The sequence below is a fragment of the Rhinatrema bivittatum genome, chromosome 8 (genome assembly GCF_901001135.1).
Source record: "Rhinatrema bivittatum chromosome 8, aRhiBiv1.1, whole genome shotgun sequence".
NCBI lineage: Eukaryota > Metazoa > Chordata > Amphibia > Gymnophiona > Rhinatrematidae > Rhinatrema > Rhinatrema bivittatum.
The window spans coordinates 273601792-273615291 of record NC_042622.1 but is presented as its reverse complement, the minus strand read 5'-3'; the positions used below and the strand labels follow the sequence as shown (position 1 = coordinate 273615291).

Below are 13500 nucleotides of genomic sequence, written 5' to 3'. Positions count from 1 at the left end.
ATTTGATCCTTTTGGATGTCAGTGGATGACAGCTTCTTCCAGGAGGGCTCTCGGGCCCCAGTTTGTTTTTTTCACACTGAAGGAAACACTGTGGTTTTCGCCCAAGAATCTCTCTTGTTTACATCACGGAAAACAGTTCAAGCAGGGTTCCTGATAAGTAAAGCCCAACAAAAACAGTGAAGCTAAATCCTGGATACAGGAAGGACCCAGAGATGTAGAGTTTGCTTCTGCTTGCACTCCCATCATTCCTCTGCCTCGGGCATCCCTGCTATGCGTGAGGGTTTGTGTCTCGGTCTTTTCTGCGGCTTTCTTTGTAGAGCCATCTCCAACCTGCGCCCCTGGTGGCTCAGCTGCTTCTCAGGCAAAGGAGGGAGGTAGTGCTCCAGCACTGTGCGGTTTCCCACTTTGTCCTGCTCGGACAGCCTAGAGCTAGGGATTCCCCCATGTGTGAAGACTACCATCCTGCTTGTCCTGGGAGACAGTACAGTTGCTTACCTGTAACAGGTGTTCTCCTAGGACAGCAGGATGTTAGTCCTCACAATATCCTCCCGCCTCCCCTGGGAGTTGGTTTCTCCATGTATTAGCTATATCATGGACTGAGGGACTCTGCCTTAGGGGGCAGGGTGATGACTACAGCTGCACATGCTCAGTAGGGCCTGCTGAAAACTCTAGACTCTGAGAGCAAAGTTCCGTGCCAGGCTCCATCCGATATCGCCCATGTGTGAGGACTAACATCCTTGTCTCGTCTGTGCCCCCAGTGCCCGCGGACCATGACCATCATGGATCCGCATGAGATTTGCATCCTCTGCCTGGGGGCTTCACATGACGTCCCAGGGTGTCAACTGTGTGACCAGATGACACCAAAAGGGTTGTCGTGCATGCCTTGGCAAAACAAACTTTTCGGTTTCAAAACGTCTGCTCCATTCACACCCAAGTAGGAGTCATCGACTCCAGGTGGAGGTCGAGGGGAACCCCTCGACATGCTTCCTCTCGCTACTGCCCCTCCTACTTTTGCGAAGGATCGTGGGAACGGTGACCGGTCTTCTCTGATCCCGCCCGTTTCCAGGGCATCGGGTCCCTCGGCAGTGGGGAAAGACCAGGCCAAGCACCGTGGAAGATCCCTCAAGTATCGGCACTGGTCGCCGTTGATGCGCAGCTCAGGTTCCGGTGCCGTACCGGTGGCTATTGTACCACCACCGAAGTGGTCTCAAGGCCCCATCCTCTGTACCCGGGAGTCCCAGGCGTTCCCCGCTATTATTGATGCCAGGCACTGTGCCTCCCCAGAGAACCAAGGAAGACAGGTGACTACTCATCCCGCTCCTTCAGTCCTCACCTCACTGGACTTCCAGGAGGAGTTGGATCACAAGGTGGGGACCACGGTGCCCAGAGCATTATGGAGCACCGGCCCCCATACCAATGCTGCAGCCTCCACAGTCTATTCCGGCACCTCTGCTTGAGTGTCTGGACATCCTGTTAGGCGCCCTACTGACGCAACTGGTGCCCGAGGGACCTTCAGTTCCCCAGCGGCCACCAATGCCCCCCTCGGGAGCGATCCCCCTCATCAGATCCTCTGAGGAGGAAGACGCGGTTGGTGCCGCATTTCTGAGGCCTCTGTTTCCCGAGCCTTTACCCGGACCCTCTGGCCTCCCACGGCCCTCTGTCCCCCTGATGCCAGGGGAACTGTAGATTCCCACGGTACCCTCATAAGAACATATGCCATACTAGGTCAGACCAAGGGTCCATCAAGCCCAGCATCCTGTTTCCAACAGTGGCCAATCCAAGTCACAAGTATCTGGCAAGTACCCAAGTACTCTCTGGGCACCATGGTCCCCACCTTGTGATCCAACTCCTCCTGGAAGTTGGTGCCTCCAAAGCCATCTGAACCCAGGGCTGGAATCCCTCGCGGGCCTCACTCGCGCCATGATGGCCTTAGCGAGGAGGAATGCCCCTGTGACCCATGGGGGGATGATTCCTTGGAGTCTTCGTCCGTATACTTAGATGACCCCCTCGCCGAGCCTTCCCCACCGGAGGAGAGGCGTCGGGGTTAGTCAGCGACATGGCCGAAGCTATTCCCTTTCAACTGCTTACGGAGGAGGCTGCATGACATAAGATGCCAAGGGGGCTCATGAGACAACACCCGAGCGGGAATTCCCGCACATGCTCAGTAGAGTAGCCGAGAGGTCCATTTGGTGCCACTGGATGACGTCGCCCCACATGCCATAGCTCATTTATCCTGCTTTCTATGGAGGACATCAGTTGTGTTAAGCAAATTTGCTTTCCCTGCAAATGTCCAGTCTCCTGCTTTTGTCATGTAAGTATCTATCCCATCTGATCAGTAAAATATCAGGGAGCTGATATTAGCACCACTTAGCCTGTTAAGTTTCAAATAGCTGTCTTACACTTATCTGGCTAACTCAGCTAGATATGCAGCTGCCACATAGCCAGCTAACTGTTTATCTGGGCTGGAGAAGTGAAGGGTGGGTCTAGGGTGGAGCTAATTAGGTGTCTATATTCATCCTTAGCTATCAGACATACATACTATAGGGCACTTATTTGGCTGACCTATAGCTAGCTGGATAAACTTGTCCAGCTAACTATAAGATAGTGGAGTCTATTCAGTGGCAAGGCTGTGCCATCCGGTATCTTGGCCAAGTTAAGTTTATCTGGCCAACTTATTCACTGAATATTGGCTTCACTATGTATATCAAAACCAGTGTCACATAGGACCCAGTTTAACCAGCTGGGTAAAAAATGAGAATTGGATCCAAGTCCAGATTGATGCAGGAGTTTAGCATATTAAGTCACGCATGTTTTGGTTTAATCCGTCCGTCCCCAATTATTGGACCGCCTGAAAATATCCTAATTTAGATTGTACTGGGACAGGCTTGCCATCCTAACGTTGGGATGTCCATTCTGAAACTTTCTTCACAGGTGTGAGAACTGCATGCTACGCTTTCGGACACACCGCTCCCTGTTCAAGCACCTGCATGTCTGCTCCGATGTCGCCACAAATCCCTCTCAACAGAGATCTGAGAAACCAAACCCACCTTCTACCTCTGACCCTTCCAAGCCATTGGCGCTAGAGGGGCTACCAAAGCTACAGAGCACAATAACGAACATCAAGAAAGAGGCCATTGTCCCACGGATGAACGCTAGTACGTCGGCCTCCGCGTCCGCCACCCCCTCGCAGGCGGTGCCGTCACTTCCTGGCAGCCTCCCCAGCTTGTTGAGTTCCATGCCTCTGGTCTCCACGCCTCATCCCTTCTCACTGTTGGAGCCTTCCCTGTTTGGGACATCTCCTCTGACCAGGTTTTCAGGCCAACCACCCAGCTCCATGACTGAGCATTTTCTATCCTACATGCATCCTTCGGCCTACAGCTTGCCTCAGGCGACTGTGCAGCAGCGCCTCCGCCCCTACCTACCCAGCCAAGGCTTACCCGTCTCTAATGCAGTGTGGAAAAAAAATCAAGGTGAGAGACATTTTGAGTTTACAATCTTTTTTTTACTTCTTTACCAAACACTTGTGACTGAAGTTAGGGTACACATCTTGCCAGTACTGTCTTACGGGACATTTTGGAATAGGTGATAGGGAGGTGAGGCATACCTTAAAGTAGCAGCATGATGTAACTTTTTGATTTTGATTAGACTTCAGCCAGGTGTAGTTTTAGCACTCTTGGTTCTCCTGATTTTTTTTTTTTTTTTTTTAATGTTTTAAGAATTTGGGGGATACAATTTTAAAATATGGCCACCAGTGTACTTCTAGGCTTCTTGTGATTTGTCCCACTTCTATTGATTAGTGGCTAAAACTCTGGTTGACAACTGCAAGATCCATCTGGGCTGCTGTTTCTCCCGTCCTGTTGCAGTACTGTGAGCACTTTGCGTTGCTTCCCAGCTGCTAAGGTTGCTCTAAGCTTATCCCAGGCTTTCTTAAATTCCTTTACCTCATCACCTTCAATGGGAGGCTGCTCTGTGCGTACGCCACTCCTTTCCTTGTGTTACTCCTGAGTCTGCTACCCCTTCATCTCTATACAGCTTGCCTCTGACGTCGAATAACCTCCTGCAAAATGGTTATACAGCGAGGATGGGGTGGAATGCCTAAGGAAACTATAGGTTCAGTAGACAGAAGCAGGAAAATAAACATGGCAGCCTCCAGACCTTAGCAAGACTGACCAAAAAAGTAATCGCTCTAAAATGTGTTCATCACCATCTGAATTTACCTTTTTTTTTTTTAAACAACTTTTTGATTGTCAGATGCACTGCTGCTTTTAAAATATTATTGTAATTTTAAATAAATTTAGAGGATGGTACCTACAGATTAAACAAACTTGATAGATTTCCTAAAGTATATTTGCTCCATTTCTTATAAAGAAGGGACTGTGTTTTTCTGTATTACTAGCAATCGTACAGTAAAATGAGCATTTTCTTAGCGCCCAGTCAGATGAATCCAGAACAAGTTGGTTATGCACCTCTACCAGCAGATGGAGACGGAGCAAACTGATGTCACGGTATATACCCCCCTGCAGTGATATCAGCCTCCTGTATTCTCTGTTTCCAGCAGATGGTGGACATGTATTTCCCTATTGGGGATTGCTTCAGTTTAGAAAAGAAATAAAATTAATTTGCCCCAGTCTCCTGCTGTGATATGAAACGGTCCCTTCCCCAGTTGAGAATTCCTGAAGTGATTTCCTTGGTCCAGTAGCCGGTTTTTCAGCTGGCATAGACTTAGTTGAAAGGCAGTGGGTGCAGGAAGCCAAGCACGGCAGTGACCGCAAATGCCCTCTTCCCCTGCAGCCAGAGACCATCTCTGTACTCAGCCAGGTAAGGCTGAGCTCAGGTAAGTTTAAAAAAAAAAATAGAGACAGAGTGTGTTTTTCTGTAGGGCTTCCTCCTTCCCCCAGTCTCCTTGCTTGGTGTGCCTTTCCGACATTCGTCCTGCTCTGTGGGAGATCAAGGGACATGACAGGTTGAGCAGCTTCTGTAGGCTAGGCCCCGCTCTGAGGCCTTTTCACTGCGCGCTGCATGGTGAACCTCAGCAGCATTTTGCGCGCTTTTCTTTAGACTGCCTTCTAAAAGTTGTCAGTTCGATGTTTGCGTTTAGCTGTGCGTCCAAGTTGTTTAGCTGTGCGTCCAAGTTGTGCATCGAGTTTTTGGATGCTTAGGTAGGCTTAGTAGTAGGTGTCTGGGTTAGGCAGCTCCTTACGTGGCCGTCCACTTACCTGTGCGCGCAAGTTGAGTGTTGCCGTAAAATTAATTTTTTACGGTGCCTTTCCTAGGGGTGCCTAGTCATTGGGACGCTAATTTTGGATGCCGATTAAATTAAAAATAAAAAAAAAGCTAGCCGCACGCTTCCAGCACCGATCAGCGTGCCAACGGTCTAATGGCACCTATATCTAAGAAACCTAACCACCTTTCTCTTTGCATTTCCTGTCAAATTCGAGCATCTCAACCAGGAGTGCCCGCTGACTTGTGCTAGCGCTGTTTGGCAGCTCAGCGAGTATTGTCTTCCTCTGAACACTTTGAAATGTTTGTATGCTAATGCCAGAAGTCTAAGTAGTAAGATGGGAGAATTAGAATGTATAGCAGTGAATGATACCAAAAACTACCAATAGCACCAAATTAATTTTAGAAGGATTTCTAAGGATTCATTTAGCAGTGAATGATGACATAGACTTAATTGGCATCTCAGAGACCTGGTGGAAGGACAACCAATGGCTACAAATTATATCGCAATGACAGAGGAGCACTTGGGAGGCGGTGTAGCGCTTTGTCCGGGATGGCATAGAGTCCAACAGGATAAATATCCTGCATGACAATAAATGCACAATTGAATCTTTATGCGTAAAATTCCCTTGTGTGTCGGGGAAGACTATAGTGATAGTATACTAACATACACCTGATCAAGATGATGAGACAGACAGTGAAATGCTAAGAGAAATTAGGGAAGCTAACCAAATTGGTAGTGTGGTAATAATGGGAGATTTCAATTACCCACATATACAACGTGCAAGGAAATGGTAAACCAAGTCCACCTTCAAGGTTATAATACTTTTTTATTTAACTGAGTTTTTTCAATATTGTTAATGGCAACTCCATATATCTTCAACAACAGTCATTTAAAGTCAATTACCCCAATATAGACTGGGTAAATGTATCATCAGTACATGCTAGAGATATAAAGTTCCTGGATGGAATAAATGACAGTTTTATGGAGCAATTGGTTCAGGAACTGACAAGAGAGGGAGAAATTTTAGATCTAATTCTCAGTGGAGCACAAGATTTGGTGAGAGAGGTAACGGTGGTGGGGCCGCTTGGCAATAGTGATCATAATATGATCAAATTTGATTTAATGACTGGAAGTGGAACAGTGTGCCAATCCAAGGCTCTCGTGCTAAACTTTCAGAAGGGAAACTGAGAAAATGAGAAATAGTTAGAAAAAAACTGAAAGGAGCAGCTACAAAAGTAAAAAATGTCCAAGAGGCGTGGTCATTGTTAAAAAATACCATCCTAGAAGCACAGTCCAGATGTATTCCACACATTAAGAAAGGTGGAAAGAAGGCAAAACGATTACCGGCATGGTTAAAAGGGGAGGTGAAAGAAGCTATTTTAGCCAAAAGATCTTCATTCAAAAATTGGAAGAAGGATCCAACTGAAGAAAATAGGATAATGCATAAGCGTTGGCAAGTTAAATGTAAGACATAGATAAGACAGGCTAAGAGAGAATTTGAAAAGAAGTTGGCCATATAGGCAAAAACTCACAGTAAAACCATTTTTAAATATATTCGAAGCAGAAAGCCTGTGAGGGAGTCAGTTGGACCGTTAGATGATCGAGGGGTTAAAGGGGCACTTAGAGAAGATAAGGCCATCGTGGAAAGATTAAATGATTTCTTTGCTTCGGTGTTTATTGAAGAGGATGTTGGGGAGGTACCCCTGCTGGAGAAGGTTTTCATGGGTAATGATTCAGATGGACTGAACCAAATCACAGTGAACCTAGAAGATGTGGTAGGCCTGATTGACAAACTGAATAATAGTAAATCACCTGGACCAGATGGTATACACCCCAGAATTCTGAAGGAAGTAAAAAATGAAATTTCAGATCTATTAGTAAAATTTTTTAATCTGTCATTAAAATCATCCATTGAACCGGTAACCCCAATAATTAAGGGCTCCAGGGGCGATCCGGGAAACTACAGACCATTTAGCCTGACTTCTGTGCCAGGAAAAATAGTGGAAAGTGTTCTAAATATCAAAATCACAGAACATATAGAAAGACATGGTTTAATGGAACAAAGTCAGCATGGCTTTACCCAGGGCAAATCTTGCCTCACAAATCTTCTTCACTTTTTTGAAGGGGTTAATAAACATGTGGATAAAGGTGAACCGGTAGATATAGTATACTTGGATTTTCAGAAGGCGTTTGACAAAGTTCCTCATGAGAAGCTTCTAGGAAAAGTAAAAAGTCATGGGATAGGTGGCGATGTCCTTTCGTGGATTGCAAACTGGCTAAAAGACAGGAAACAGAGAGTAGGATTAAATGGGCAATTTTCTCAGTGGAAGGGAGTGGACAGTGGAGTGCCTCAGGGATCTGTATTGGGACCCTTACTGTTCAATATATTTATAAATGATCTGGAAAGGAATACGATGAGTGAGGCAATCAAATTTGCAGATACAAAATTGTTCAGAGTAGTTAAATCACAAGTAGATTTTGATAAATTGCAGGAAGACCTTGTGAGACTGGAAAATTGGGCATTGAAATGGCAGATGAAATTTAATGTGGATAAGTGCAAGGTGATGATATAGGGAAAAATAAACCATGCTATAATGTTAGGTTCCGTATTAGGTGCTACCGCCCAAAAAAGAGATCTAGGCATCATAGTGGATAACACATTGAAATTGTCGGTTCAGTGTGCTGTGGCAGTTAAAAAAAAAAGCGAACGATGTTGGGAATTATTAGAAAGGGAATGGTGAATAAAACGGAAAATGTCATAATGCCTCTGTATCGCTCCATGGTGAGACCACACCTTGAATACTGTGTACAATTCTGGTCGCCACATATCAAAAAAAGATATAGTTGAGATGGAGAAGGTACAGAGAAGGGCAACCAAAATGATAAATGGGATGGAACAACTCCCGTATGAGGAAAGGCTGAAGAGGTTAGGGCTGTTCAGCTTGGAGAAGAGACTGTTGAGGGGGGAATATGATAGAGGACTTTAAAATCATGAGAGCTCTTGAACAAGTGATATGAATCACTTATTTACACTTTCGGATAATAGAAGGACTAGGGGGCACTCCATGAAGTTAGCAAGTAGCACATTTAAAACTAATCGGATAAAATTCTTTTTCACTCAACGCACAATTAAGCTCTGGAATTTGTTGCCGGAGGATGTGGTTAGTGCAGTTAGTGTAGCTAGGTTCAAAAAAGATTTGGATAAGTTCTTGGAGGAGAAGTCCATTAATGGCTATTAATCAAGTTTACTTAGGGAATAGCCACTGCTATTACTGGCATCAGTAGCATGGGATCTTCTTGATGTTTGGGTACTTGCAGGTTCTTGTGGCCTGGTTTGGCATCTGTTGGAAACAGGATGCTGGGCTTGATGGACCCTTTGTCTGACCCAGTATGGCAATTTCTTACGATGTTATGAGATGACCTGCTGGCCCTGATTTCCCAGACCTTGAAAATGCTGGGAGTACCTGGGCAGATTCCATGTCTGAGCCAAAGAAAAATCCCATTTTGGTTTCTCTGCATAAAGCCTCTTGGTTTTTTTCCCTGTGATGGAGGCCATTCAAGAATTGATTGGTCTTGAGTGGGGGCGCCCCAGAGGGTAAATTCGAAGGAGGTTGGGTTTTGGAAGGCCTGTACCCTTTGGATCCAGTGGTGAGAGAGCATTTACATTTTCTGCAGATGGATGCACTAGTATGTGCAGTCTCCAAGCGGACAACTATCCCCGTGGAGGGAGGAGCAGCCTTGAAGGATGTACATGATAGGATTGAAACTATTCTTAAGTAGGCATTTGAAGCAGTGGCAATGACTTTGCAAATAACTTCTTGTTGTTTCCTTGTGGCTCGCTCTTATTTACTTTTGTTTCAAGAATGTTAGGAATTAGGAAGAGAATGGTTAATAAAACAGAAAATGTCATAATGCCTCTTGCTCCATGGTGAGATCGCCCAATAAGGGCCTTGAACTCAGCGGTCGGAGTAACAGATAAGTAGGAGAAAATAAGTGTAAAATCTTGCTGGGAAGATTGGATGGGCCTATTGGTCATTGTCTTCTGCTGTCATTTCTATGTTTCTATAACCTCAGTGTCGGGATGCCCTAATTCTAATGCATCATTAGTATCCTTTGAAGATACCTCTCTCCGAACCATGTGCTGCTGAGCGACTGTCGGCTTTCCCCCTTGTTCTAGTTTAAAAGCTGCTCTATCTCCTTTTTAAAGGTTAGCGCCAGCAGTCTGGTTCCACCCTGGTTAAGGTGGAGCCCGTCCTTTCGGAAAAGTCTCCCCTTTCCCCAAATGTTTCCCCAGTTCCTAACAAAACTGAATCCCTCTTCCTTGCACCATCCTCTCATCCACGCATTGAGACTCCGGAGCTCTGCCTGCCTCTGGTGACCTGCGCGTGGAACAGGGAGCATTTCAGTTCTGTCTCCATCTGCTGGTAGAGGTGCATAAACCATTGTTCTGGCTTCATCTGACTGTCCTAAAGAAAAGGAAATTATCAAACAAGTAATTTCTCATTACTCAATGATTACTCTGCTCCTTCACACCACCATTTTAAGTATTGGATACCAATTTCCCCAAGTCGTTTGCCTCCATATTTAAAGGCATTGTACCTTTTAATATTAAAAGAATGCTAACTGTGATCTCTTCCAAGTTGTATAACCTGGAGTCCAGCAGATGCTCTGATTCACCATCAAGCTGAAAATATTTATTTTTTTTAGAAATTGTAGCGTTCAGCATGGATTGGAAAAACATAGGACCACAAGCCTGGTGGGGTAAATTATGGGAAAAGAGACTGCAGTGTTTGTGTATAGACCTATGTGTTTAAGCAGGGTATTGTAAGTGAAGGCAGTATTTCATAATTTCTAGGTCTAATGTGCAGGGGATTCATGAATATTCAATGTACTTAATCCTTGAGGGGTGCGTATAAGGTACAATACTAGCTGCTGTGTTTTTTGGTTTGTTTTTTTTTGTTTTTTTTCTGTCCCAGGAAAGCATCTAATTCCACAAAGTGATTTGTTGATTATTTTTATTGCAGCATGCAAACTCCTTCAATCCCAGAGAAGGTTCAGACATTTTTCATTTAAATTGTACTCCTGTTTTAGCTGTGCATCTAATTGGAGGTTAGTGACACAGCAGGTGGTTAGATCACTCTTTCCCAACCAGTGTGCCACAGACAAATCATCCTGCCTGATGTTCCGATCCAGGGCTCTGCTCTTAGCACCTTGCGGTAACAAGAGGTGGTGGTGCTGGTATTTAAATATGTAGGAGCTTCTTTTTGGTAATGTGTAATTGGACATGAGCTCAGAGTGTGCTAATTAGTGGGCAGTGTCAGGGCATGGATCGCTGGCCCCTGCTGTGTGCAGCACACACATTGTCCACAGCACCTCCTGAACCTCCTCCTCTACGTTCTGAGCATTGGATGGGATTTTATCCTGAGTGTTGGGAGTAGCAGCAGTGAAGGAGATGTGGCAGCCAGGGTAACTAACTGAGCTGGTTGGTAGCTGCCTGCACCACACTAATTTTTTATTTATTTATTTATTTTTATTTATTATTTTGTTATTATTTTGAGTTTCATGACTAGAATCACATCAACCCGGTTTACAATTAACAATGTGTGTAAGGTAATTTTGCCCTTATCCTGCACTTGCATATAGAGGGATCGGTTCCATTCTGATGAGTTCATATGCATTTTTTGTTTCCTCTCTTCCTTTATCAAATTTGGAACAGACTGGTGGAGCTTTCATTGCTTCCCTAGGTTTTCGTTTGGCAATATGAGTTGACTTCCATATCCTCACTGCCTACTCCATGCAGGTTGTTGTGCCACACAACAATTTTGTAAATGCAGGCATGCTTTGGGCTTGAAAAGGTTGGGAAACACTGGGTTAAATGGTTTATGGTACATTTTAACGAGGAATATATCATTGGTTTCTAATTTATACTTGACTGGTTTAAAGGGGCAGAGTTCACTTCTAGTGCTTGAGAACATGTGGGATTCTTACAGCTATTGGTACTCTCTAAATGTTCCCAGAACCAGTTGTTAGCTGAATCAGCAAAGTTTGCTAACCATACACTGTGTTTTCCATGCTCAGCAGGATGACGTAGCCATGATCTGTGGGTGATGTCATCCGGGGGCACCATCAGACATGTCTGTCCAAGCTGGTAGAGCTTTTGAGCTCTAATGAGCATGTGCAGGAGTTGCCTTGAGAGCCTCCTCAATCTAACTTAAGTATTCGACTCTCCAGGGAGGCGGGTGGGCAACTTATGGCTGATTGATCCTGCTATGTATGGAAAGCAGTGTTTATGGTAAGCAAACTTTGTGTTTTGTATCGTTAAGCAGGCCGAATTAACCATGATCTTAGGGCGTCCCAAGCTGAGGGTTGCAGTGGAGCATTTATGGAGGAAGCAACCCGGACTCCTTTGTGGAGAGTAAACTGCTGTGAGAATAGATCATAAGAAAATAAGAAATTACCATGCTGGGTCAGACCAAGCCCAGCATCCTGTTTCCAATAGTGGCCAATCCAGGCCACAAGAACCTGGCAGTTACCCAAATACTAAGTAGATCCCATGCTACTGATACAATTAATAGCAGTGGCTATTCCCTATTCCTCCAAGAACTTATCCAAACCTTTTTTTAAACCCAGCTACACTAACTGCACTAACCACATCCTCTGGCGACAAATTCCAGAGCTTAATTGTGCATTGAGTGCAATAATTTTCTCTGATTAGTTTTAAATGTGCTACTTGCTAACTTCATGGAATGCCCCCATGTCCTTCTATTATCTGAAAGTCCTTGAGGGGTTGTTCAGACAGCAATGGGACATAAAGGTGTGAAGTGATGACCAAGATGCAGCTTTGCAAACTTATTTGAAGAGTACTACCCTAAGATGAGCCACCACAGAAGTCAAAGCCCTGAGTTGATGAGGTTCAACTAAGTCTATTATCTGCAGTCCTGCTAAGATATAGCAGAGCTGAACACATTCCACTAAGTTGGTGTGCAGTGTACAGTAGGCTACTTTTGCTATCAAGTTGGTTAGTGTTGCATGTGACCAATAGATGAGAAGCCTGGTGACGCAAAAGTTATTTTCTTATACTAGATGAAGATGCTTCTGTAATCTAAGGTATGAAGGATTCTTTCTCCTTTATGGATTGCGATATCAGAAAAAGGGGTAGTAGACAACATAATGGATTGATATGGAAAGTTGAGGCAACCTTTGGTTGAAATTTTGGTCGCGTGGGAAGGTCCACCCGAATCACAGAAAAAAAAGTATCTCTGGCTGTGGTAACTTGGGTGATAGCGGCTTGGAAACAGCCAGAAGAAATGAGGTGGAGACTTTCCTTTTGTGCAGTTTATTTACAGTGAAAAAAGTGTAAAGAAAAACGAGTGATGCAGCTTCCCTTAAAGTTCAGGTAGCACAGGGTTTCTCATAAAGTGGCTTCCTGTCTAACCCTTCCGGCTCCTGACTCCTTATAGTGTGGTAAGGGCAGCCTCCCTTCACCTAGAATCCCTTGTGGGGTTGGGCCGTAAGGAGGACCAGACTGGATAGCTGTGGCCGATCCCTTAAGGTGGTTGGAGAGAGTTACCTTGTACGCTCCTCAAAATAGCATATAGTGGACATTAGCTTGAGGTTTGCTGTGAGAAACACAACTTCCCAGGGCAAAACTGATGAAAATCCTTCTGCATTGATCCAAAAAGGCAGCCACGTGGGTTGGAAAAGGACAACATTCACGTTGCATGGTAGGGGAGGTAATTGTGCCAAAGGCTAAATGCAGTACAAGCCTTTTGGGAAAGCCAGATAGAAGTGGATGAGTAGTTGTGGTTCAAATAAACGCTTAGAGCCAGCAGCTGTGGAGAAAAACGGTTTCTTTTTTTTTAATTAAATGCTACAAATATGAGGCATACCTTGAGAGAGAGTGCCATGCAAGACCCCCGTAGAAAACTCTGATGACTTTATATAGGATTTACCCTAAGTACATTTCCAACCCCTAAACCATTAACTGAGTTACATAATCAGCAAAATATTTCTTTGGGCATTTATTATTTATTTATTTGGCCATTTCATATACAGTTGTCCCAAATGAAGATCACAGCGGTTTACATCATGACTTACATAATATGAATTGACAAATACAGTCACTCACTGTGTTCATACAACATACACTTTAAAGATAGACACACACGTTGTCTAAAGTTCTCAGGGGCACATACGTCGTCGGCTAGTGTTATCGGGTGTGAGAAGATATACAAGGATGAGCTAGCATTTTTAACTCGGGTGGTGGAAAAGGAAAA

At 44.7% G+C, this 13500-nt stretch overlaps 1 protein-coding gene across 2 annotated transcripts in view; it reads left to right on the top strand.

The window, feature by feature from the left end:
* The window catches only part of ZNF414 (zinc finger protein 414), a 62667-nt gene that overhangs the window by 35808 nt on the left and 13359 nt on the right, over positions 1-13500 (top strand). For both annotated transcript variants that reach the window (XM_029610929.1, XM_029610928.1), the window contains one exon: positions 2932-3470. In XM_029610929.1, the coding sequence (XP_029466789.1) occupies positions 2932-3470 (539 nt within the window). The remainder of the gene's footprint in view (positions 1-2931; positions 3471-13500) is intronic.